The sequence below is a fragment of the Phodopus roborovskii genome, unplaced genomic scaffold, assembly GCF_943737965.1.
Source record: "Phodopus roborovskii unplaced genomic scaffold, PHOROB, whole genome shotgun sequence".
Lineage (NCBI taxonomy): Eukaryota > Metazoa > Chordata > Mammalia > Rodentia > Cricetidae > Phodopus > Phodopus roborovskii.
The window spans coordinates 58,098,817-58,125,269 of record NW_026126511.1 but is presented as its reverse complement, the minus strand read 5'-3'; the positions used below and the strand labels follow the sequence as shown (position 1 = coordinate 58,125,269).

Below are 26,453 nucleotides of genomic sequence, written 5' to 3'. Positions count from 1 at the left end.
GGCATAAGAACTGAACTATTAAAAGTAGTAGAGGGAAGAAATACTCCCTTAGAAGAGTTATGTAGAAATAGTGAAGTTGCATGTCATGTTACTTGTAATGCCAGCTACTCTGGGGGCTGAGGTAGGAGGATCCCAAGTTGAAGACAATTTAGTATAACTATCTCAAAATAAAAAGAGGCTCGAGATGGCTTAGTGGTTAAGAGCATTTGATACTCTTGCAGAGAGATCTGGGTTCAATTCCTAGCACCCATATGGCAGCTCACAATCACCTGTAATGTAACTCCAGAAGAGCTGAAACCCTTTTCTGGCCTCAGGGCACTGGGTACACATGGTGCACCCATGTATATAGAAAAACACCCACACAGAAATTTTTTTAAGTATTTTTAAAATCAAAGAGCTGAGGGCAGAGCTTAGTGGCAAAATTTTTATCTAGCATGCCTGAGGTCCTGGACTCAATTCCCAGTACCACCAAAAAGACAACAAAAGGGAAATTGACCAAGAACTGTGTTGTGTTCCAGCATAACAATAGGAAGGTGGGAGTGATCTGTTTCTTGGACCAGTGGTCGGGGTCACAATCCCATCTCTGAGCACTGGGAAGTGTGTCTTCAAACTGAGAAACAGAAGAAACCGGAGAGGCAGACTGGAATCTCACGTCTTCAGTAGAAAGAACTGTGTGTGAATCCAAACAGGGATATCATTTCAGAGAACTCCAGGTACCATTCTAACTGACAGCCAAGAAAAAGACACAAAGACCAGTCAAGGTCTCTCAAGTGCCAAAAGATCACTAACTATATAAATGCTCTTGACAGTGAGACTACCAAAAGAACAAATACGGGCTGTGTCTTTTTCTGGTAGTGGGACTTGAATCTAGTAGCAAGGACACATCTATCTAGAGCCTGGATCGAGCTTGCTAACAAAGGCTCTACATGAGCTATACCCCAAGTCCTCTTTTGTTATTGACAGGATCTCAGTAAGTTGCTCAGAGTGGCCTCGAACTCACTCTGTACCTGGGCTTTGAACTTGTCATGCTCCTGCCTCAGCCTCCATAGTGACCTTCACCATGAGGCAGGCTTGCAAATAATCCAGTCATCCAGCTTCTGGCCAGTAGGTGGCAGCATCACTCCCAGGCCTCCACTTGGAACTGGTAGCCCTGCTCCTCATTTTAGAGCCAGCAAATGTATACTAGGAAGGCTGTTAGTTTTTCAAAGCCAAAAGTTGATTGGCATGGGAACTGTTATAATTTAGGGAAATTATTTCCTGGCATATCTTACTTTCTAGGATCATAATATTTTTGAGTCAGGAAAGACCATGAGAATCATATAGGTCAACCCACTTAATTTTGTATTAAACAGGCAAGGGCTAGGGAAATGGCTCAGTTGACAAAGGTGCTTGCCTTGCAAGGAGGGTCTGGGTTTACGTTTGGAGCCCACATGCAAATGCTGGACGGGCTATTAAGAATGGTGTGTACTTGTAACTCCAGAATTAGAGAGGTGGGCACATGAGGACCTCTGGGCTTCCAAGACCAACCAGCCTAGCCTCATTAGCAAGCACCAAGCAAGGGAAAGAACTGGTCTCCAAAATAAAACAACATGGGGTCCTAGAGGAATGGTTGGGCAGTTAAGAACACATGTTCTTTCAGAAGACCCAGGTTCTGTGAATGCTCATGGTTCACAACTGTCCATAACCCTGGACTGGGAGCTCCTACCCTCTCCTGACCTCTGCATGCTCCTACACTAATGTGGTGCACACCCATGTACTCAGACATACATTCACATTCATATAAGAGAAAATATATATATTTTAAAAGTACACAGTACCTGAGGAATAATACCCAAGTGTTTCCTCAAGCATGTGTGCACACACAGCCAATACATACACAAAAAAAGCACCAGGCAAACTGGGCATTGGCAGGAAAGTTACAAATCTAAGGCCAACCTGGACTACATACATAGCGAGATGCTATCACAGAAAGGAAGAAAGAAAAGTCTTAGTAAAGAAAAAAGGAAGGGCCAGGCATGGTGGCACACACCCTTAATCCCAGCACTTGAGAGGCAGAAGCAGCTGGATCTCTATGAGTTTGAGGCCAGTGTGGCCTACATAGTGAGTTCCAGGCCAGCCAGAGCTACACTGTGAGAGCTTGTTTCAAAACAAAGCAAAGGAAGAACATGGAACAGCAAGCACATGACTGCAAAAGGAAAGGGCAGCTGTCGGTCCTCTAACAAATCAAGGAAAGACCGATCCCAAGACCGGTGGCTCCCAGGCCAGTGCTCTTTATTCTGTACAACTGTGAGGCGATTCGGAGCGGCACTGGTGGGGTGATCCAGTGAATGGCTGGAACAGTTGCACTCTGTCAGTATGAAGTGGGGCAAAGAGAACCGGAAGAAGGACGTCTGTGCCCTGAAGTTATCTATGTAGGGTGAGGGTGAGTGGAGATCTTAAGACAGAAAGGGCCTTATAACGCTATCTCACAATGTTGCTCAGACTAGTTTACAAACCTGAGGGCAAAAGCAATCCTCTTGCTTCAGCCCCGAGTAGCTGGCAAGGACCTTGGTGTTCAAAAGCAGATAAAGCACAAAGTATTTATAACCTGCTTTATTTAATGGAGAAATGAATTAATGTACAAACTTTCTAAAAGGATTTATAAAGCACATGCAAGAAAGTGCACATCTTAGCATATTTACTGCAATCATGGACAATTAAATATCTAGGTCTCAACTCTGTTAAAATCAGGCTGATGAAATGAATCCCAGAGTTGAGAAGACGCGATGCCTGGCATGGAGAAGCTCAGTCAGTGATGGCTAGCACTGGTAGGGAAAGGCAGTGGAAAAGTACCTACCTCTCAGGATTCCTGATCTCTTCAGTGACATAGTTAAGGGTGTCCCAGCCCGAGTAGGAGAACAAAGCTGAGTATAGTGCCAGGGCAATGTCACCCATTGCAAATGATGAACCCTCAAAGGAATTCTCAAAGTTAGTTGTGGCTCCTGGAAGGTAAGAACAATAGAAGACAAGATTTAACGGCCCACTCCTACTTCAGCTATCCTGTAAGTGAAAGCATCTGGTGATATCAGCAGGGAAAGTGCTGCGAGGGTACCACTGAGGGGCGGGGACAGAAGAGGCATCCACAGAGGGCTGCGGTGCAGAGAATCATGAATGTGATCGTGACAGGAAGAATGCAAATGAGTCTAGTATAAGAAACCACTGCAGAGCCATAGGGACAGCTAGCCATTGGGTGGTGGTCTGCTCTACACTGCAGGCTGCCTGAGTCCTAGCCACTTTCTAATACCAGGCAGGGATAACGCTCAGAGGGGAGACAGTTGTAGGAAAGGCTTCGTACCTGGAAACCGGTAGGAGTGAGGAGAGGAGTGCACTTCTGACTGCTCACTTCCAAGGACAGAAATGGCAGAGCAAAAGACCTAGGCCCAGCAAGCTGTAAACGCCAGACCCTGGTGAGTAGCTGTCAGCCCCCCTGCCAAGGGCAGTTTCCTGAGGGAAGCAGCATAGCAGAATGGAAGGGCAGGCTTTAGAGTCGGTCTGTGGCACAGGTTTCAGCTCTTCTGACTTGAAGAAGAAAGTCTGGGTGATTTGTCTTGGTCTCTGTTGTTTTGTTTTAAAATGGGGTCTCACTGTGTAGCTCTGGCTAGTCTGGAACTTCTGTGTAGACCAGCCTGGCCTCAAACTCAGAGTGTTTGAATAAAGTATAAACTACCAAACCCAGATTTTGTTTTTATTTTGAGATAGGGTCTTCTGTGCCCTGGGTTAGCCTCAAATTGTCTATGTAGCTGAGGATGATGTTTAACTCCTGGTCCTGTGGCCGCACCACCGCACAAGTACCGGGACTATAGGTATGTACCACTTTGCCTGATACGTAATTCTGGGGCCTGTCTCCTCGCCTATATAAAAGGGCTAACAATAGTGCCTACCAAATATGGTATTTGGAAATTTAAATAAGGCAAGTTATCAGCTTCTAATATTAAAGTAAGGCTGGAGTTGTAGGTCTGAGAAACATGGCTTGCCTAGCATGACTCAAAACTCTGGGTTTGATCCCCAACACGCCAGAGAAAAAGAAGATGTTTAATAAAGGCTAGTTGCTAGTTTTCGTTTGCTTTTCTTACCCTGGCCAAGTGTAACAATGCCTGCAATGATGACTGCAATCAGTGCCAACACTTTGGCATAGGTGAAAATATCTTGCACCAGGGTTCCCCACTTGACATAGGCACAGTTAATGAAGGTTAAGAGACCTGAAAGAAAAGGAAATCTGATCATGACCTACCCTTCCCACCTGGAGGCCTCACACTCCAAAGCAACTTTTCCAGCACTAGTCATCAAGACGAACCCATCAAAGAGTCAGCTATGTATCTGGGCTGTGCCTGTCATCCTGCCCCTGCCCCCATTATCCTCACTGTCATTGCTGCCAGGCATTTGCTGAACACCTGTTTCCGTCACCACACTCCCAAACCCCAGTACCTTCAACTGAGTCACAGAGCAAGGTGGCAAAATTCCTGCTCAGAGAAGTGGGAGGGGCCTGGGAGCTGTACAGACGATCCATGTATTCTGGTCCTTGGCTTCTTAAAATCAGTCTCTCCTTTCCATGAGCACACACACACACACACACACACACACACACACACACAGGTCTAGAACCCAACATCCTAGTTCTATGCTGTTGTTATTAACCTTGACAAGTCCTGCTATAACTTATTCAATGTCTAGATCAGCAGTTTAGTATGTGTCCAAGGATTAGGATGAAGACCAAACTTCCTGTCCCCTGCCTGCCAATCACAATATTTGTAAGAATTTGGTAAAATTCTTACAGCTAAAACATGTTCCTGTAGAAAGAGAACAGGGCATGTTTCCTACCTGAACTGTGTGAGCCATAAACATTCCTCAAGGTCTTCTACCCTGGGCTGGAGGCAGCCCCTCTACCTGGAACACAGGGAAAGTTCATGTACCATCCTCCCAATAAGTGTTTGTACAGGGCTCAACAGTCTCTGGCAGAGTGTTATGGCATATGGACATACACATTTCCCTAAAGAGTCCATATCTTTCATCAAAATCTCAAGAGTAGTGGCATGGGGTACAGCTCAGTGGTAGAAACATGTTCAAATGAATGAAGTGCTAGGTTCAAATCTTTTCACCCCAAAAATAATAATCTCAGAAAAATATATTAGCCCAAAAGTTACAATCCATTACTTTGGAAGAAATTCAAGAAGGGAAGCCCACACATGCTGTGAGGCTGGCTGACAGCCCAGGGATTCTGGATCCAGAGGGAAGAAAGTCAGAGAAAACAATTCTGAGATAGGGAATCCACACACAGCTTCTCCTAGCTCAGCAACTGGAACAACCCCCAGAGCACGTGACTGCCGAGTCTCCCCACAAAGGCTCTCAGAGCAAAGCTAGCCTTGCCAGTGAAGAAAGGGGAACCAAATGTAGGTCTTGATTCAAGCCACCAACACAATAAAAAAAAAAAAAAAAAAAAAAAAAAAAAACCTCCGAGCCCAAGGCTTTCAAGCACTCAGAAGAATGAGAAGGAGGATTGCCTAATGTTAGATCCAAAGGAGACTCCAATTCCCCAAACTCCAAAAGGCAGTCCAAACAGAACCGAGCTCATCCCAGACTATAGGAGGATTTCTGGCAGTTGGATAGAAGCCAGCATCACTCAGGAGTTTGTGGAACCAGTTCCCATCTGCCAAAAGGAGTTATTTCCCTGGTCACAGGCAGAAGGGACATATGACACCTATGGTGTCTATCAGCATATCAAAGTGCATGCTGGCCTCCAGGCCCCCTCAGTGTACAGGTACCTGTCATACAAGTCAAAGTCCTTCTCGCTTTCTCCCCTCCCCTCCAGCTCAGACTTCACTCTCCTCCAGCTATTTGTACTCTTTATAACCCTGCTATTTTCACTCCCCCCCCCCCGTGTGTGTGTGTGTGTGTGTGTGTGTGTGTGTGTGTGTGTACTCACTCACATAGACTCATGCAGGCACATGTGGAAGCCAATGTCAGGTGTCTTCCACAGTCACTCCTCCTCGCCTTTTATTACAGTTATTCCCATGTTACAGCACACACACACACACACACACACACACACACACACACACACACACACACACCTGCAGGTCAGGGCAGAGGATAACTTGAGGGACAGAGTTATCTCCTTCCACTGTGTGGGACCTCGGGGTCAAACTTGGGCTTGGTGGCAGGGTCCTTCACTGACTAGCCATCCTGTCAACTCCCCACCCTACTTTCTGGACACAATCTCTCTGCACCCGGAGCTCATCAATGTGTCCCCAGTCACTCACTCAGCAACCCGGCAGGTGCTCGGGCTCTGAACTCAGATCTCCTTGCTTGAGCAGCAGGTGCTTTGCCCAGAAGCCCTGCTCCTGCCTCTTTCTATTCATTGCCTACATTGTTTTCTAATTTCACTGAGGGGCTTCCAGCTCTATTCAAATACATGTCTTCGTGCCTAATAGACATGACAATAAACAACCAAACCTTATCACAAGACTGAGCAAACATGAACCCATCGCTCCAGGACACCCCAGTGCTAAGTTAATAATTAAAGACACAAGTGTACTGACTCTTCAGTAATCCCACAGGATAAATGGCCTTTATCTTGCCCTCCACAAGCCTGTCTGTCAAATGCTGATCTCCCTCAGCAGTCATCCATCCCTTACTCTCCACTGGACTTCCCCCTCAGCTATTCGACTGCCTGGAGCCATCTCCTCCTGTAATCTCTAGTCCTCACCGTTAGGCTCTGCTCTGATTTATAAACAGCACAAAGCAGGTTTCCTTTAGAGACACCAAGCACAGATTCGCTGATGCTGCTGTATGTCTGACCAGGAGAGTGGGATCCCCTAGGACTGGAACCACGGGCAGAAATGAAGACACTCTGAAGTGAACCATCTGTGTGTCCCCTCCCCCCACCCCTTTCCCCCCACCCCAGCAACGATGTGTGGCTAGCAGACTATTAAAGCAATGGTCCCCCAGGAAGTTGGAGTTTCCCTCGGAATCTCATGCTGGGAGAAGAAAAAGGCTGAAGCCTGGTAAACTGGAGGAAAACCTTGTCCCTCAAAGAGATTTCACAGTTCTGACAACTTCTCAGGCCACTTTGCAAGAGAGACTGGAGCTAAGACAACGAGGGGCCAGGGTGGCCAAACAGCTCTGTTGCTGGGACCACTTAGCTATGTATGCCTCCCACACTCTATTTACACCTAAACCTCATATTGGGATCTACTGAACCTCTTCACTGGTTTCTCTCCCCTGTGTAGCCATCCCCAGTCAATCTCCCCCTCTTACCTTCTACTCTTAATCTATCTCTTTGAGTGGCCTACTATGGACCTGATAGCACAGCCTAGCTCTATAAGGCTACCAGAGCCCAGGGTCTGCCCCTAGCAAGCCTGGTAGCATAACAAGTTCCTGGTTGGGCTGTAGAGTAACCATGGGTCACAACACGGAACTGGAATAGACATAAGGGAAAGTTGTAGTCCACAGGGCCTGCAGCTCTATGCCACAGTTCTGTTCTGTTCATGGACAAAAGCACAGAAAAGTAGAGACAGCCAGATTACTCCCTTTCTTACAGCAACCCCTTCCATGAGAATGCGTTCTCAACCTTCCTGATGCTGACACCCTTTAATATTAAAGTTCCTTATGATGTGGTGACCCCCAACCATAAAATTATTTTGTTGCTACTTCACAACTGTAATTTTGCTACTGTTATGGTTGTAATATAAATATCTGATATGCAGGATATCTGATATGTGACCCCTGTGAAAAGGTCACTGGACACCTCCCTAGAGGCTGTGTGACCCACAGGTTGGAATGACTAATGTAGAGGCTGTTTATATTTTGATCTCTACTGCTTCTCCACCCATTCACTTCATCCCTCCCATCACCTCCCATGCTCCCTGCTACTGTACTTTTTCAGCCATAGACCCGCCATCATGCCCTGCTCTACTCTCCGTACTGAACACGGGGGGGGGGGGGGGGGGGCGGCTCGGTTTGAATGCCGTACAAAGAGAAACCCTGAGAGGACTGCACAGAGAAGGCTGGCTCTCCCCTTCCTCGGCTCCCAGCTTCCTCCAGAGCTTCTGGCCCTGGGAACAGGAAACGGCTAAGGCAAGCCTCTGTGCTGAGTAGACTCTTTGTCCCCACCCCTAACAGACACAGCTGACCCATTTCCAGAACTCAGCCAAATGCACAGAGTCAGAGACAAGGGAGGAGAAGTGGGGTTAGAATAACAGACACAACTGCACGCTAACCTCCAGACAGACACCCTACCCTTCTACCTCTGGGATAATTCAGTCCCCACCCAACACTGAGCCAAGTCCATGGAAGGATTGCCTAAAATGACCTTTAGCCTTGACCCAGCTGCTTCTCCATTCCTGGTTTAACTGCAGGGGAAAAAGCAGGTGTGCTCCTGTAACTGGAAGAGGTACTCCAGGACAGATCACCCCAGCAGATAGATGCGAGGTCCCCGGAGGAGGCTGGCTCTGCCACTGAGGCCTAGAATCAGCACTAGAACAAAATAGGAATTCCCAGCTCAGGTTGTTCTGAAAACCGAGGGGCTGAGCAGTTAAGAGCACTTGCTGTTCTTGCCAAAGACCCATGGTCTGGTTCCCAGCACCTGCACAGCACCTCATAACTACCCATAACTCCAGTTCTAGGGGACCATACACACTTTTCTAACCTCTGCGGGTTCCTGCCTGCATGTGACACATACACACTCAGCTACATATACATAAAGTAATTTTTAATCAAAAAGGAACAATGCCTTTAGCCTGCTCTAATCAAAGCCTGGGTTTGCTTCAAATAGTCTAAAGTCCCACAAACAAACTGTAAGTCCTTATCCTGTAGAGATTAAACCCGAAGTCTTTATAAGTTAAATGTTAATGATGCCTTAGATAAGCTTCAATAATCTCATGGGGACGACAACAGTGACAATTTGCACTGTGCTGGAGTCTCGTATGCTCTGCCCATCCTTTACTCTACTTTCGCATTAATACATGCTTGTGTCTTTCAGTAACATGCCCTCCATAATTCATAGAGTCTTTGTCTAGTAGAATAAAATCAATACTAGCAAAGGATGCTCAAGGAACTGTTGTTTCCATTTCCATTTTGCACATATTTTATAGTCTTTATTGGGAAAGTAAACAGTTTCTTTTTTCTATCTGATGATGCCACAAGTACCGAGCTTCTCTCTGGTCCTGCATCTGTCCTAGCCTGTCTTCCTCCACACCACTTGTCCTTCAGCATAGGTATTTATTTTCTTTAAAATGCTTACTCTCTTAAACACAAATGCATGTGTGTGTATGTATGTACCTGCTCATCTGCATTTATTTCATACCAGTGCAGGTGCCTGAGGCCAGTGGCCTGAGTTATAGGCAGATGTTAGCCATTCAATGTGGCTGCTGGGAATCAAACCCAGGTCCTCTGCAAGAGCAGCAAGCCCTCTTAACTGCTGAGCCATCTGTCCAGCCCTGATTTTCATACACAATCACAATAGCAGACCTGGTTGCACATGGTAGTACAGATCCTTAACCCCACCACTCGGGAGACAGAGGCTGGTGAACCTCTCTCTGATTTCAAAGCCAGTCTGGTCCTACATGGTGTGGGTGGTGGGGGGAGAGTCCAGGCCAGACAAGGCTACATAGTGAGACCCTGTCTCAAACTTGAGAGAAAGAGAGAGCACTTTAGAAAGTGTTGTAAATGGAACATGAGAGTCCAAGAGTGTTAGTAACCCTTCTCCCTAAGGTAGGAGGATACAATTATGAGACTAGCATCTTTGTGTCCCTTCTAAGATATGTGCCACATCTCTTAAGTGACAGAGGAAGACCTCTCCTTTTAAGCACATGGAGATGCCCACCTGCATGCAGGCAGAGAATTGGTGGTGCTCAGTGGACCCGTACATTACATTAGTCAGAAAGTAAAGAAGAGGAATCTTTGGGCAGGCCTCAGTATCTTGCTGTACTAAAATTTTTCTTTCGCTGCAATCAATCAAAGAATATAAATGTGACCTTGGCAGAGGGGGCAGGCATACCTTATTGTGTGTGCACATGTACCAGGGGTACATGTGCCTCATACAAATCTCCCTCTTTCGTATTGCACACCCAGGGCTAACAAATCCATCAAATTGCCATCTTTCACTGTCTGACTCTAAGTATCATAATGATTGCTAGTGTCTCCTTGGAGTAAAAAGTCAAAGATGCTTCTTGGTCTTGCTTATGGTATATGTAATATATGTATTCAGCTTCTTTTTGATCTATAAACACTCTGCTGAGCAACTCCTTCTCTCTTACCTTCTTGCTGTGTAGCACCAGATAGCTTTGAAATACTCATTATCTGAGGCTAGGAGATGGCTCAATGAGCAGGTGTGATTGCCACTCCAGCATAAGGATGTGAATTTGGGTCTCTAGCGCCCACCTAAACAGTAAAGCACAGTGTACTGCAACCATGTTGTGTGGGGCACAGCTAGGAGGCCCCTGGGGCTCGGTGGTCACTAGGTCTAGGTTCATTCAACAAGAGTGTGTTTCACAAGAAGCAGGTGGGAAGTCACACAGAACATCTGCTGTGGGCAGGACACGCACATGCACAGAACGTTCATGCTTTCTGTCATCTTCACTGTGTCTCCTACCCTCCAAACTTCAGTTTAAAGTTTTTTAAACATGTCTCTCCCATCGCATCTCAGCTTCTTAAGTAAAATCAAATGTAAACATCTCTCCACCAAGAGTGTGAACCTGCTCTGTTCCCTGCACCAACTCTGTCTGGTGTGAGGATTTACAGTCAAGCACTGTGTGCTCTGAACTCTTTTTTTCAGAAGAGGACATTGGATCCCCTGAAGCTAGAGTGACAGGCTGCTGTGAGCAGTCGGATGAGAGGGTTGGGAACCAAATTTGGGTCTTCTCCAAGAGGATCAAGCACTCTTAACCACTGAGCCACCGCTCCAGCCTCCCGTTCTGCACTCCGTATTCTTTCATGAACATGCCTTTCAACTGAACACCCTGCAGAAATTCAGTGTGCTGTCTTGAATGTCATAGCGACCAGTGACATACTTCCTGGCATTTTCTAATAGGGGTATCATTTACCCCATAGCAATCTGCAGAAGGATGGCTTAGCAGTGGAGGTTTAACTGTCATGAGCATCTATGTCCTCTATCACACTGTACAGAAACTACACATCTCTCTACTAGGCCAACTGTGTGTGGAGTTAGAAAGATCAGACTTGGGGAAGCATGCAAGCCCTGTGTCTGGTATGCTCAGGCCTCCAGAACATTCTCCATTGTTTTCCCAGAAGGCCTAATTTAAGCTATCTGGAAAACCCTCGTCAGTGTTTCTTCTTTCTTCTTCCTTCCCTCTATTACACGCCTGGTTTTTTTGCTTTTTTTTTTTTTTTTTTTTTTTTTTTTGTTTGTTTGTTTGTTTGGTTGGTTGGTTGGTTGGTTTTTCCTCTAGTGCTACTTTGGATCCAGGCTGGCTTCAAATTCATTGCCTGAGGCTGGCCTTGACTTCCTGAAGCTCTTGCCTCCACCTCGCCAGTACTGAGACTACAGTTTGTACCACCATACCTGGTTTAAGGTCACTTTCTTCCCACCCCCACCCCACCCCCAGGCTGTCTCCCGTGATGTCCTCCCAGGTTCCCAGGTGCTATTTCAGGGTACAGAACTTTTCTCTGAGTCAGGCCTCATGGGTGGCCATGGGTCACTGAATCAGACCCCTCCCTGTGTCCTTCCTAAAACGCAGTCAGCACTTTAATCCCTGTGGCTCTGATATCTCTGAGGAAGTAAGCACAGAATTTGTACTATCCCTTTTCAAAGCAACTAGAATGCTGGCACAGTGACTCAGGGCGCAAAGGTGCTGCACCCAAGCCTGACAACCCACACAAGTTGTCACCAGACCCTCACAGGTGTGCCCTGGTACATGTGCACGCACAATAAATAAATAAAACGTAGTTTTTTTTTTTTTTTAAAGGTAGCTCGATCCAGCCAAGTGATAGTGAGGTACACCTTTGGTCCCGGCACTCAGGAGGCAGAGGAAGGCAGATCTCTGTGAGTTGGAGGACAGCCTTGTCTACAGAGAGAGTTCTAGCACAGCCAGAGTTACACAGAGAAATCCTCTCTCTCTCTCTCAAAAAAAAAAAAAAAAAAAAAAAAAAAAAAAGCAGCCAGATCTTTAATGTCTGCTGAGCTCTTGGTTCAATTCAAGTCCTCAGAAACCAGGCCTTGGGGAGCCAAGATAGGATTTCCCAGAGCAGTCTGGGAAGGAGGGGCTGCTTTACATTTAGCTGGGGTAATTGCTTAGTGAGATAATCACATACAGACCAACTTTGAGCAGGACACGCGTGCCCTTTCACTTAACTTGAGCTCCTACATCCCAGCAGCTCACTGCCATCGCTGGACATGCTCAGGTGCCACCTTGACAATGAAGTCAGAACTTCTGGGACAGCCTGCTGTCAACAAGATAAAGCCCCAGATGTCCCTGGCAACACTGAGAACTGCTCTTCTGTCTCCTGCAACAGGAGGCCCCCAATGCTCCTCAGCAGTGATTGGTGTGGCTTCCTCAAGTCTCATCTTCCCACAGACCCTTATCTTCTCTGGACAGCTCAGATACTTTCAGCCAAGGAGTAGGTGACTGTTTTGGGGTTTGGGGTTTTAATTTCTCTGGATGAGATGAGAGTGATGGCCCATGCCTTTAATAAGGCAGCTCTCTATGAGTTTGAAGCTAGCCCAGTCTACATAGCAGGTTCCAGGCTACATAGTGAGACCCCATTTCAAAAAATAAAATAAAATAAACGGAGGCTAAAACTGGACAATCTTCCAGAGAAACCAGGTTTGATTCTCAGCACCCACATGGTGATTCACAGTCATCTGACGCTTCAGTTCCAGAGGTTCCAACACCTTCTTCTGGCCTCCTTAGGCACCAGGCTTGAACACAGTGCACAGACATGCACATAGGTAAAACACCCATACACACAAAATAAACAAATTCATTTTCAAAATTCTCTGGATGATTCCAGTGTACAACCAGGATTCAGACCCACTCCCTCAAGGCCCTCTAGACCCCTCTAGACCACTCGCTTGGTACTCTGAAGTGGAGACAAAGGTAACAGAGAAAAGAGACTAAGAATGAAGCCCTAAGAGCTGTACGGGTCAAACCCTGCCCCTTCACATCTGCTCCAAGTCTGAACTGATCCTGTACTAGGAATAGCCCAAGATGCCATCCTAATTGTTAAGGTGACTGTGGGACATGAGTTCACCTCTAACTTAAGACGGCTCTTGGGAAAATCTTTCCAAAGTAGGAAACTAGCTTCCAAGTAGGAATGCAAGGGGCAAAAGTCAGTCAGAGGCCCCACCGTCCCACCTCATTAGCCACAGCACATGAGACCAGTCATTCCAGTCAGGAAAAACTGCACAAGGACACACGGTCAAAGCTCTCAGACAGACACGCACAGAGATCCGAAGTCCTTCACAGTCCACGGTCTGTGCTGGTTAGTTCATAATGAACGGCCTGCCCTCCCCTCTGCCCAGTTTCCACAGCAGCCCTCAGGCCTCAACCAGACTCTTGAGAGTCCACGGCACAAAATGCCCCATCTCAAAGGTGCTGAATCTTGAGTTTCAGCTTCTGTATAGTCAGCAAGCAAACATCTCCTGAAGCTCCTATTAGTTCATAGAGTTCAGCAGAGCCAAATGGGAGGCTCCCCCAAAGAATGATAGGTACCCTGTCCACAGTCCTCGGGAAATGCTGCTGGATGGCTGGGGCAGTAGGCTGACTGGAGACATGTCCTGTTTACAAAAGGAAAAACATCTAAACCAAAATAATTAGTTTTCAGTGAGCATCCTACCTCTCAGATAGGCACGGATTTCTGGATGCTCAGCCCCAACTCTGCCTTCTTTTTCTTGGTTTTTCAAGGCAGGGTTTCTTTGTATGGCCCTGGCTGTCCTGGAACTCACTTTATAGATAAGGCTGGCCTTGAACTTACAGAGATCTGCCTGCCTTTGCTTTCTGAGTGCTGGGATTAAAGGCATGAGCCACCACTGTCCAGCTTCTTTTCCTTTTTAGAATTTTATTATTTTACATGTGTGGATGTTTCACCTGCATGTGCACCATGTGTGAGCCTGGTGCTCTAAGCAACAAGAAGAGAGCATCACACCCCTTAGAACTGGAGTTACAGTCGTGAGCCACCATGTGGGTGCTAGGAATTGAACCTAGATCCTCTGGGAGAGCAGCCAATGCTCTTAACCACTGATCCGTCTCTCCAGCCCCCTCTGCTTTCTTTTCTGCTCTCTGGGACATTACAGAATTAAAACTGCCTTGAGGTCATCCAAAGACAGAACACATAAAAGTTTTAGACACTAACAAAAGTAGATAGCATGTTTTAGTGCCAAGTATGTTTTGGGAATGTGTATATGTACACATATTCTCTGATGTAACCTTACAAATAGGTTTTGTTCTCTACTTACCTTTATTATATTTACTTGCTAGGGATGCATGTACCATAACACACATTTAGGTCGAAGGCAACCTGCAGGAGTTGGTTCTCTCCTTCCACCATATGGGTCCCCATCAAACTCAGTCACCAGGATCCAAGGCTCTTTACCTGGCACTGAGCCATCCTGAGATCCAGTTGTACTGTCATTATCTTAGAGCTGAGAAAATCTACCTTTCAGTCAGCAGTCAGTCCTAAATCTATGTCCCTTTCACCACACCACACTTTTCCTTTTGTATAAGCATGTAGGCCTGGAGAAGGAAGTCTCCTATTTATAATGCAGACTGCATCTGCAGAGAACCAGACTGATCCACACTGCTATGAGAAACCAGAACAGCCACCCACAGACAGTGATAGTTGGGAAAGCAACCGTTTTTAGTTGCCTGGATTGGACTCAGAACTCAGAATTCATTGACTCAACAACCAGCATTCATATTAAGTCCCTTGCACTTCAGACATTGCAAGCCGTGAGACTAAGTCCCAAGCCTGGTCTTCACAGAAAAACAGGACACAGACAATTCCAGGAACTGAGTGCCAGGAAAGTCCCTGAGAGCAAAAATCCCCTCTGGGGTTGCTGGGGCTTCAGATGGGCACCAGGGTCACTGTGGAGAAGCTGTGTGGCTGGCGTCAGTATTTCTTCCAGAGACAGCGGCATGCCACTACCCTGAAGATGAAATCAAGTGAGTGAAGTCATCCACTCACACAAAGCTGCCTACACAATAAAGGTGAGCGACTTCAAGTTCTATCAGCCATATCTGCCTGTGCCTCAACAGTTCCACTGGGGGCCTCTGCCTGCCAAGGGCCAGTAAGGAGCAGAAATTTAGTTTGCTATTTTGAAACTATTGCTGTTTGAGAGAAAGATGAAAATACGGTTGAAACACAGAACATGCCTCTAGGAGATAAGGGCCTTATCCTACAGAAGTGGAAAAGTGAAACCAATACAGTTGACTTAAGATTAAGCCCAGTCCTGCCTGACTCTTTGCTCTTAACCACCATGCATGGATACCTCCAGAGGAGGAGGGTATCCCTAAGCCATTCCAGGAAGAGCTATCACTAAGGCCACCCAAAGCCAGACGAGGTCTTGACTCTTCCCACTTACAGCCCTTCTTGCTATCAGAGCCAATTCAGGTGTGGAAACTAGAGGCTGACATCAGGTGTCACCTCTGATGATTTCCAGGAACCCTCCTGTCTCCACATCCAGCAGCACAATTAGACTTGCACCTCAGCAGTCAGCTTTTACATGGGTGCTGGGGACCAAACTCAGGCCCTCATACTTGCACAGCAAGCACTCTACCTGCCAAGCCATCTCACAGCCTTTCCTTTCTTATCCTGTGCTGATGATCCAACAGGTCCTTAGTCATGAAAGAGCTCTATTGCTCAACTATACTCCTAGCTTCTCCCTCTCCTCCACACCCCCTCCCCACACACACTCATACAAATTCGCTGGATATGGTGATGCACACCTTTAATCCCAGCACTCAGGAGGCAGAGACAGATAGATCTCTGTGATTTCTAGGCCAATTACAACCTCTAAGCCTTGAGATTGCCTTAGGAGAAAGCCCACGTGGGAAGTCACCACTGGCCTCCCTGTCACTCATCCTTACCTAGCTTGACTCTAAGAGTCAGACACTGCTGCTCCCTGGGTACTTCTCAAACCACTCTCTCCCAGTCACCATCTCTCTGTTCCCCATTTACAGTTTCCCTTCATCATCATAGCAGAACTGATCGCTCTCAAACACTGGTAGTCCTTAGATTCTGTTCTTTGTCCTCCCTTTCTACCGCAAGCCCTAAGATCATCTTCTCTGTGCCCATAGTTTTTATTACTATATGATAACATTCCCCCAAAGTATATTAGCAGCCAACTAACCATGGTCCTAGAAACATGACTAGCCAATTACTGCTAGAGGGACTGGAGAGTCGGCTCAGCAGTTAAGAGTGCTTGCTGCTCATTCCAAAGGACCAGAGTTCAAGTCCATTGGATAACTTACAACTGTTTGTAATTCTAGCTCCAGAGGCTCTGACACCCACTTCTTGCCTCTGAGTGTACCCAAACCCAGGTAGAGTACAATCACACAAACACAGACATAAACAAAAAATAAATAAAACTTTAAAAATAAAATCACTACTGGATATTGCAAGACACATCCAACTCAACATATTCAACACTAATCCCATCAATTCTCTCAAATCCCATCACCTGCTCAAATAAGTGGTCAACATCAGCATCCACCATGTATCTTACTACACAGCAACATATCACCACCAATTCCAGCCACACTACCGCAGGTGGAAGGCTGGGAAAAGATTTCCAAGCATATGGACCTTGTAAACAAGCAGCTGGTGCTGTTCTGATGCCAACTAGAAAGGATGAGGGCAGCACTTCCTGCTGACTAAAGAAACAATCCATTAAGAATGTCCTGCAGGTCTAAACACATGTGTCCCAAACACAGGGACACCCAATTTCACACAACACGAACTAACAGAAGTTAGCAACAGGTTAGTCCCGGCACAGCAGTAATGGCAGACTTCAGTACCCCACCTTCAACAAAAAAGTAAACAAACACAGATATATGGATCCTAGCTTTAAATTTCTGAATTTCTGTGTTTAACTTGGATTGTATGTAGAGCTCAGGAGGCTACAGCCCATGAGAGGGGAGATGAAAATCTCTTAAATGGGGAATTGGAACACAGGTGATTTTTTTTAATGTAAAATGAAAGGAATGCTAGGGATTAAACATTTAAGTAGGTCTGGGGAGGGGGGACGGAGGACAGAGGAGAGGAGGGATGGGGGAGATTACACCAAACTAAGGATGTATGAAAATCCCTTATGGAAATCTACTATTTGAGATGTGGCTCACTACTCTTCCAGAGGACCTGAGTTTGATTTCCAGCACTACATGGCAACCAACTATAAGTCCAGAGAATCCAGAGGATCTGACACCTGCTTCTGGCCTCACAGGCATTGCAAGAATGTTATTTGGACATACATGCAAGCAAAACACCCCTAAAATGCTGGGGGTGTGCATATACCTTTAATCCCAGGACTTGGAAGGCAGAAGCAGACAGAAAACATAAAAAGAAACTGACCTGAACAAGGGGGAGCTCATGGAACCCCAGACTGATAGCTGGGAAACCAGCATTGTACTGACTCAGATCCCCTGAACGTGGGTCGTAGTTAAAAGGCCTGGGCAGTCTAAGGGACCTCTGACAGTGGAACCAGGATGTATCCCTGGTGCATGAAAGGACTTTGAGAGCACATTCCCCAAGGAAGGTTACTCCCTTAGCCTAGAGGCAGGAGGGAGGGCCTAGTCCCTACTCCAAATGATTTGACAGATTTTGATGATCCCTCCCAGAAGGCATCACCCTCCCTGTGCAGTGGGGGAGGGAAAATGGGAGAGGGTGGAAGGGAGGGAGAGGGAAGTGGGATCGATATGTAAAATAAGAAAAAATAATAAAATTTAAAAAACATAAAAAAGGAACAAATAAAAGGGGTTTGATACTTTAAAACAAAAAAAAAGTAAGAAAGAAATTGAACACAATAACCCTGCATAGGTGAACAATACTTCCCCCAGAAGATACAAGTTATTAAGTAAAAATCTCAGTTCCAAGCATGGGATACATTCTTATGAATTACTGGTTAAGAAGGCTCCAGAAGCTCCAAAACAACACAGGCTATTGTGACTGCTCTTGGTCACTCAACAGATAAGACGCTACACTGTAGATACACTACACACTGGCTATAGGACATAAAGATCTCAAACTGGAACTGATCTCAAAATGTCCTCCCTTCTGGTTAGCTTTGATAGTGCTGGAAGGTGCTAGGCAGGGCTCTGATATTACTTGGGGGTGAATCCTGAACACTATAAAAGCACCTGCTAGACAAAATGTTCAATAATGACACCATGTCATAAAGGTAGCTAGCTGCTTTGTGATTGGACCTGAGGCCTGCTCCATGGGAAGGATTTCTTATCTGGTACTGTAAAACTAGTCAAAACGCCCATGGTTCAGGTGGTCACAGGTCTTCAAGAGGAACCTACTACTGTTGTCCTACTAAATGGTCCAAGTGCTGAAAATAGGTGACTACTGGGTATTCATTTTTAAATGAGCTAGCTCCCCAAGGTCAAAGGAATGTCAAGGAAGAGGGGGCAGAAAGAATGTAAGAGTTGGAGGGTGGAAGAGAACAGTGAAATACTATCTTCTGGATATGACCTGGACATTGTTCTCACGAACCCACTACAGCTGTGGCTACCCACACAAGACCTAGACAAGATCTATCAACATTCCACCAGACAACACTAACTGGACTCCCTGAATTACAAGAGAGAGAGAGAGAGAGGAAGGGGAGGACATGAAGTGAGGACAAAGACTCCTGAGGGAGAGGGGGCTGGGGTTAGGTAGGATCAAGATACACTGCCTACACTTATGGAAGTGTCAAGGAATTAATAAAAGATATTCCATTTAAAAACACTAACAAAAGTTTGGAGAAATAGCTCAGTAGTTAAGAGCATTTGTTGCTTCTGCAGAAGACCTACGTGCCATGCTCACAGCCATCTATAAACCAGTTCCCAGAGGATATGATGCTCTCTTCTGGCCTCCGTGGGTACCAGATACACAGTAGTTAGTGCTAACCCCTAAAAAAATAAAGTAAAATAAAAAGCCAGTTGTGATAATTCAGCACTCCAAAAGCAGAGACAGGCAGATCTAAAAGGGTTCCATGTTAGCCAAAATAGACAAGCAGAAGTTAAGTTGTTCACATGTATGAAATTATAAAATAATTAATAAAATATATTGCAAAACCCTCATTGAGTGCACTAATTGTAATTTATAAACTGCTTTCAGAGCCATCATTTTCTGTCCATCCAAGGTGTCATTTCCCTACTTTAGGGTTTATCATTTGCTTCCCGTATTGACAACTGTAAAAGTTTCTTCTTTTAAAAAAAAAAAATGTGTATGGGTGTTTTGTTTTGTTTTTCTGCTTGTACAATGTGTACACATGCATGCCTGGTGCCTGTGGAGGTCAAAAGAGGGCTTCAGATGCCCTGGTAATAGTTAGGCAGTAAAAAATGTGTATGGGTGTTTTGTTTTGTTTTTCTGCTTGTACAGTATGTACATTTGCATGCCTGGTGCCTGTGGAGGTCAAAAGAAGGCTTCAGATGCCCTGGTAATAGTTAGGCAGTCGTGAGCCAACATGTGGGTGCTAAGAATCAAACCCAGGTCTCTACAAGAGCTCTTAAGCACGGAGCCATCTCTCCAGCCCCCTGAAAGAGCTTTTTAATGTATGTCTGCCATTGGCCTTTCCCTGTTCCAGTCCAGCTACATTGGTCCCCTGTTCAAAACCTTTGCCCATCACATGCTTTAGGGTAACTCTGAGTCTTCAGGAAGGTACAGATCAAATCCCCGTACTTCATTCGCTCCTTTATACCCCACAGTCTCCTGGAAACACACACTCCCTACCCCACAGTCTCCTGGAAACACACACTCCCTACCCCACAGTCTCCTGGAAACACACACTCCCTACCCCACAGTCTCCTGGAAACACACACTCCCTACCCCACAGTCTCCTGGAAACACACACTCCCTACCCCACAGTCTCCTGGAAACACACACTCCCTACCCCACAGTCTCCTGGAAACACACACTCCCTACCCCACAGTCTCCTGGAAACACACACTCCCTACCCCACAGTCTCCTGGAAACACACACTCCCTACCCCACAGTCTCCTGGAAACACACACTCCCTACCCCACAGTCTCCTGGAAACACACACTCCCTACCCCACAGTCTCCTGGAAACACACACTCCCTACCCCACAGTCTCCTGGAAACACACACTCCCTACCCCACAGTCTCCTGGAAACACACACTCCCTACCCCACAGTCTCCTGGAAACACACACTCCCTACCCCACAGTCTCCTGGAAACACACACTCCCTACCCCACAGTCTCCTGGAAACACACACTCCCTACCCCACAGTCTCCTGGAAACACACACTCCCTACCCCACAGTCTCCTGGAAACACACACTCCCTACCCCACAGTCTCCTGGAAACACACACTCCCTACCCCACAGTCTCCTGGAAACACACACTCCCTACCCCACAGTCTCCTGGAAACACACACTCCCTATACTTTTTCTCACCTGTGCATCTTTCCATTGCCTTTCCCGGTGTCTAGAAAGCCACACACCCCTTCTTCAAAAGGTTTAATGAGTACCTAGAAGAAGGCATTGACGTAGGTACTTGGAGAGCCCACAACAACCAATATAAAGTTCTTATTCCCATAAAGGTTTCATTCTAGAGGAAAAGACAGACAATAAACAAATAAATCTTTGATGTCTGGCGATAATGAGTGTCACAGAGAAAAATTAAACAGAGATGGGGTGTGGCTCAGTAGGAGAGTGCTTGCCTGGCATGGATCCCAACACTGCAAAACAAAATAAAAAAAAAGATGAGGAGGAAATAGAGAAAGAAAAGAGAGGGGCCCAGTGAGCTGGCTCTGTGGCTGAAGGCATCTCTCTCCAAGCCTAATGACCTGAGTTTGATCCCCAGAATTCACATGATGGAAAGAGAGAACTTATTCCTGCACATTGTCTTCTGACCTCCACACAAGTGCTATGGCACATGTGTGCACACACACACAATACCAATAAACGCAATCCTTAACTTTTTTTTTTTTAATGGAGGGGCTGGAGAGACATTTCAGTGGTTAAGCACACTTGGTGCTCTTGCAGACCGGCATTCAGTTCAACCCACCCTCTTCAAAGCTCACAGCCGTCTGTAACTTATTGTGGAATATTATTTTAAGGTGTGTTACATTTGTTTATGCCATGGAACATTTATTTTAATGATGCAAAGTTGTGTTGTATTCCTTCATGTTGCATTTGTTCAACTCTCTGTGAAGCTATGGTTCTTTGCCTGTCTAGAACACCTGATGATCTAATAAAGAGCTGAACAGCCAGCCAATAGCTATGCAGGAGAAAGGACAGACGAGACTGGCAGGCAGAGAGAACATATAGAAGGAGAAATCTTGGAGGAAAAAGAAAAAAGAGAACAAGGAGAGGAGGATGCTAGGGGGCAGCCATCCAGCCAGACAGAGTGAGAAGGAAAGACATACAGAAACAGAGAAAGACAAAAGCCCAGAGGCAAAAGGTAGATGGGATAATTTAAGTTAAGAAAAGCTGGCTATAAACAAGCCAAGCAAAGGCAGGACACTCATAAGTAAGAATAAGTCTCCATGTCACGATTTGGGAGCTGGGTGGTAGACCCCCAAAAAATAAAGAGTAAAAATCCAACAACAGTAAGTCAAGTCCCAAGAGGTCTGATGCCTCTTGGTGTACCCTCTGAGTGTACCTGCACACACTTGGCGTTCTCACCACACACACACACACACACACACACACACACACACACACACACACTCAAAAATAAAAATATTTTGAAAAATGTTTTAAAGAAAGAGATGGAAAAAAAACAGGAAGAGAAGTTGAGGAGAGGCTATTCTTGTGGTTGGCTGGTCGGTTTCTGGTGTTGAGGGTGAATCCTGGGGCTTTACACATGCTAGACAACACATGCGCGACCACTGAGCTACAGCAGTCCCACAAGAAAGACCATTTTGACAGGTCTCTGGTATGGCGATATTTGTACAAAGAAGTGCACAGAGGGCTGGAGAGATAGCTCAGCCGTTAAAGGCTAGGCTCACAACCAAAATATAAGAAGTGCAGTGTGGGCCTGTGAACATCTGGGGAAACAGACCTCCCGGAAGAAGGAATAACCAAACCCAAAGCAGAAACACACAAGGCAGCATTCAGGAAACTCGAGAAGCAAGTATGGATGAAGCAAAGAGGGCAGAGAAAAGTCAGGGCCAGGCAATGCAGGACATTTAGGCCATGGTAGGAATTTGAGTGCCTCAACCGAACTTTGACCCCTGCATCTTCCAGTTCTTTCTTTCTTCCTTTCCTTGTTTCTTCCTTCCTTCCTTCCTCACCCCCCCACCTCCTTTCCTCCCTCCCTTTCTTCCTTTCTTTCTCTTTTGTTTTTTGTTTTTCAAGACAGGGCTTCTCTTAGCTCTATAGACCAGACTGGCCTTGAACTCACAGAGATCTGCCTGGCTCTTCCTCCCAAATGCTGGAATTAAAGGTGTGTGCCTCCACTGCTCAGCTGCTCTCCATCTTTCAGTGGGGATGCAGACACTATCCTCTGAGTCTCCATCCCTCCTAGAGCCTGCCACACACACTGCTTGACTATTTGCCTAGATCCTCTGCCACACCTTTCAGCTCTGTGGTTTATAAAGCCCACTACATCCAATAAATTTTCCTCAGCTCAACTTTCCATTCATTGTCCTGATTGTATGTTCTGCAAGAAGCTTCCTGATGACTACCTTGTTTCCAAGTAACTATGGTTTTTCACTCTGCTACAGAAAGGGAATGTCTTCATAGTGAGCATACGCATTTGATCGCTAGCAATTACAGAAACATTGTGGGTGGCTTGGCTAGGTATGGCCTCCCATAGACTTTTGTGTTTGAATACTTGGTCCATAGGGAGTGGCACTATTAGGAGCTGTAGCCTTGTTTAACTTGACTGTGTGACCTTGTTGGAGGATGTGTGTCACTAGGGGGTGGGCTCTGGGGTCTCAGAAGTTCAAGCTAGTTCTCTGCCTGCTGCCTAAGATCCACATGTAGGGCTCTCAGCTCCTTCACCAGCACCGTGTCTGCCTGCACGCCGCCATGCCTCCTGCCATGATGAAAATGAACTAAAATCTCTGAAACTACAAGCCAGTACCAATGAAATGTTTTCCTTTGTAAGAGTTTCTGTAGTCGTGGTGTCTCTTTACAGGAAAGAACCCTAACGAACATATATATACATGCTCACCACTGCACACTAACACCTGGCACATCAATTTCTTTTTAAAGCAAACATGACTCAGCTCCCTGGAAAATGACCCAACTCTAGGTCATAATGACCCATGGAAGGCGCTGTTCATAGAAATAAAACAGGATAAAAGGTCGGGGGAAGTGAGGGGGAAATGAGATTAAAGAGCTCCTGACTCCAGAGTCCAGTTGAAATCCCTCACCAGCTAAAGGTTGAGAATTTTGACACAACTGAGAAAATTGGTCACAAAGTAAAAAATGGATCATGCTTACATGCCCTTTAATTTAACCATAGTCTTTTCCCAGATGCAAACCTGTCATCTCTTGAGGATCTCACTAATAAGGCTATTGACTTCGTTTATAATCAAAACACATTTCTTAATCCCTTATAAATCATGAACCACCCTATGATCTCATTTACCAAAAGAAGGGGGGAGGGGAAATTCTTGGCAACTCTTTGAGCCACAGAACTCCAGAAACCATGCAAATTATATAAATGGATATTGTCAAGAGCTCAAGAGTGAACTTTTCTGGAGAAGTCCACCCACACTTGGGTAAATAACCCTTTTTCCTGAGCATCTCTCCCTCCCTGCAATGCTCATGCTCAAACCTATGTTAAAACATTTGGGGGGGGGTATTTTTCAAGACAGGGTTTCTCTGTGTATCTTTGTAGACTAGACTGGGCCTCAAACTCACGGAGATCCTCCTGCCTCTGCCTCCTGAATGCTGGGATCATAGGAGTGTGCCACCACCACCCAGCTTAAAACCTTTTGTTTAGAAACTCCAGCCTTGGGAAGCTGGAGAGATGGTTCAGCTGGCAGAGGACCCAGGTTCAATTCCCAGCATCCACAAGGTGGCCCACAGCCACCTTCAACCACTTTCAAGTCATCTGATGGCCTCTTCTTGACTCTGTGGGCACCAAGCAAGCAAGTGGTGCACTTTACATACATGAAGACAAAACATTCATACACATAAAATAAATAAGTTTAGACTGGAGAGACGGCTCAGTGGCTAAGAGCACTTGCTGCTCAATTGTAAGGACCAGAGTTCAGATCCCAGTACCAACATTAGTTAGCTCACAAACACTGTAACTCCAACTTCAAGGTATCTGACAGCTTTTTCTGGCTTCTATGAGTACCTACACACACATCTGTGTACATAGATTCACACACACATGCATACACACACATATAAATAAAATAAATCTTTAAAAGGAAAGGAAACTCCAGCTTTTCAGGCTGGGAGAGGACTCGAGGGCTAGAGTGTGTTCTGGACTTGCAGGGACCTAAGTGTTATTCTTAGAACCTATGTCAGGTGACTCACAACTACCTATAACTCCAGGTCCACAAGGATCCATTACCTCTGGCCTCTTCAGGTATCTGCATGTACATGCGCCTATCCACATGCATATTTCCACATGCACATAATTAAAAATAAAATAAAATTTTAAAAAGTATTATATAGTGAAGAGCCAAATGTGGTGGCACACATCTGTAATCCTAGAACTCAGGAGACTGAGGCAAGCAGATCTCTGAGTTTGTTTGAGCCAGGTCTACATTTCATTTTTTTACAAGGCCAAGCATGACACCACATCTTTAATGTCAACACTCAGGATACAGAGGCAGATGGATCTCTGTGAGACAGAAACCAAGCTGGTCTACCTAGCAAGTCCCAGGTCAGCCAGTCTAAATAGTGAGTCTGTCTGTCTCTCTAAACACACACACACACACACACACACACACACACACACATACACACACATGTGAAACTCCAACTATGCTTCACATTGACCTATAGTAGAATTACTTTCCACAATGAAGCTGCGAATCCTGGCTTCCCCTGAGTGGAACTCTACAAAGAATTGCTCAGGCAGGGCTGGAGAGAGGCTCGGTGGTTAAGAGCACTGACTGCTCTTTCAGAGGACCCTTCCTCATGGCAATTCACAACTGTCTGTAACTCCAAGATCTGATATACATGCAGGCAAAAAAAAAAAAAAAAAAATGCAAATAAGAATAAAAATAATTAAAAATTCCGAAAAGAATTCCTTCAGCTGCAGTGTAGATCCGGGTCTCTCACTCCTGCTGTTGTCGACAGAAGGACTTCAGGAGCCCAACACAAACCCAGAAGCCTCTACCTCACTGCTCAGTCCATCTCCCTTACTTTGAATGGTGGTCTGACCATACTGACATGTTAACTTCTGAGAGCTTCCACACACTTCCCGTTACAGAAATCCCAGCAACATTTTTTAAGATTTGTTCATTGTGAGTACAGTGTTCTGCCTGCATGTGTCCCTGCAGGTCAGAAGAGAGCACCAGATCTCATTACAGATGGTTGTGAGCCACCATGTGGATGTTGGGAATTGAACTCAGGACCTCTGGGAGAGCAGCCAGTGCTCTTAATTGCTGAGCCATCTCCCCAGCTCCACCTAGCAATTCTTTACCCCACCCCTCATTTCTGTCCCTAAGGTCCTCCTTTTCACAATTCTCCACAAGGACTTGGGGTTCTATTCTTAAACCTTTCTCATCTTCCATCTCACATTCTTTCCAAAAACCACTTTCCACATGGCCACCAGAGTTCTCCTTGGAACCAACTGTTCATTTCGGTGCCTCCCACCTCCTTCAACTTCACCTGCTTTGAGCAACCAACAGCTCCCTTATCTTGAAGATTGAGTCTATAACAGGCACTGTGTAGAACCAGCTTCGCCCTGGGATATCCCCTTGCCCAGCCAACATTCCAGCCATACAATGACCTAGACTTCTCTGAACACTCCACACACTGCTGAGTCTGCAAATACGGTTTTTCCTGAGAAGCAACCTAGAAATGGGTTGTGTATCTGTCTCTCCCTTTCCATGGCACACTGTATAGATAGTAGGTCTCCCTCCTGGCATTCAAGTTCTTGACTGGAAAGGGATGGACATTATTATTCTTTAGCAGCACCAACTAAAATATCTAGCACATAATGTTAGTATTCAGGCATCTGTACTGGCCTGCCCTTGGGGTTCTGACAGGATACGTCCTCAGCTGCAGCCACTAAGAGCACAACTTCTGCATATCCACTATGTTCCCTTTCTCTCTCTCGGCTTCTCTGCCTGTCTCTCTGTCTTCTCCCCCCC

General features: G+C 45.9%; 1 protein-coding gene across 4 annotated transcripts in view; it reads right to left on the bottom strand.

Annotated features, from left to right (window-relative positions):
- Slc7a7 (solute carrier family 7 member 7) overlaps positions 1–26,453 on the bottom strand; it is a 45,550-nt gene that overhangs the window by 4,288 nt on the left and 14,809 nt on the right. For all 4 annotated transcript variants that reach the window (XM_051195728.1, XM_051195731.1, XM_051195729.1 and 1 more), the window contains exons 3-4: positions 4,113–4,238; positions 2,837–2,981 (exon numbers count right to left, since the gene is read on the bottom strand). In XM_051195728.1, the coding sequence (XP_051051685.1) occupies positions 2,837–2,981; positions 4,113–4,238 (271 nt within the window). The remainder of the gene's footprint in view (positions 1–2,836; positions 2,982–4,112; positions 4,239–26,453) is intronic.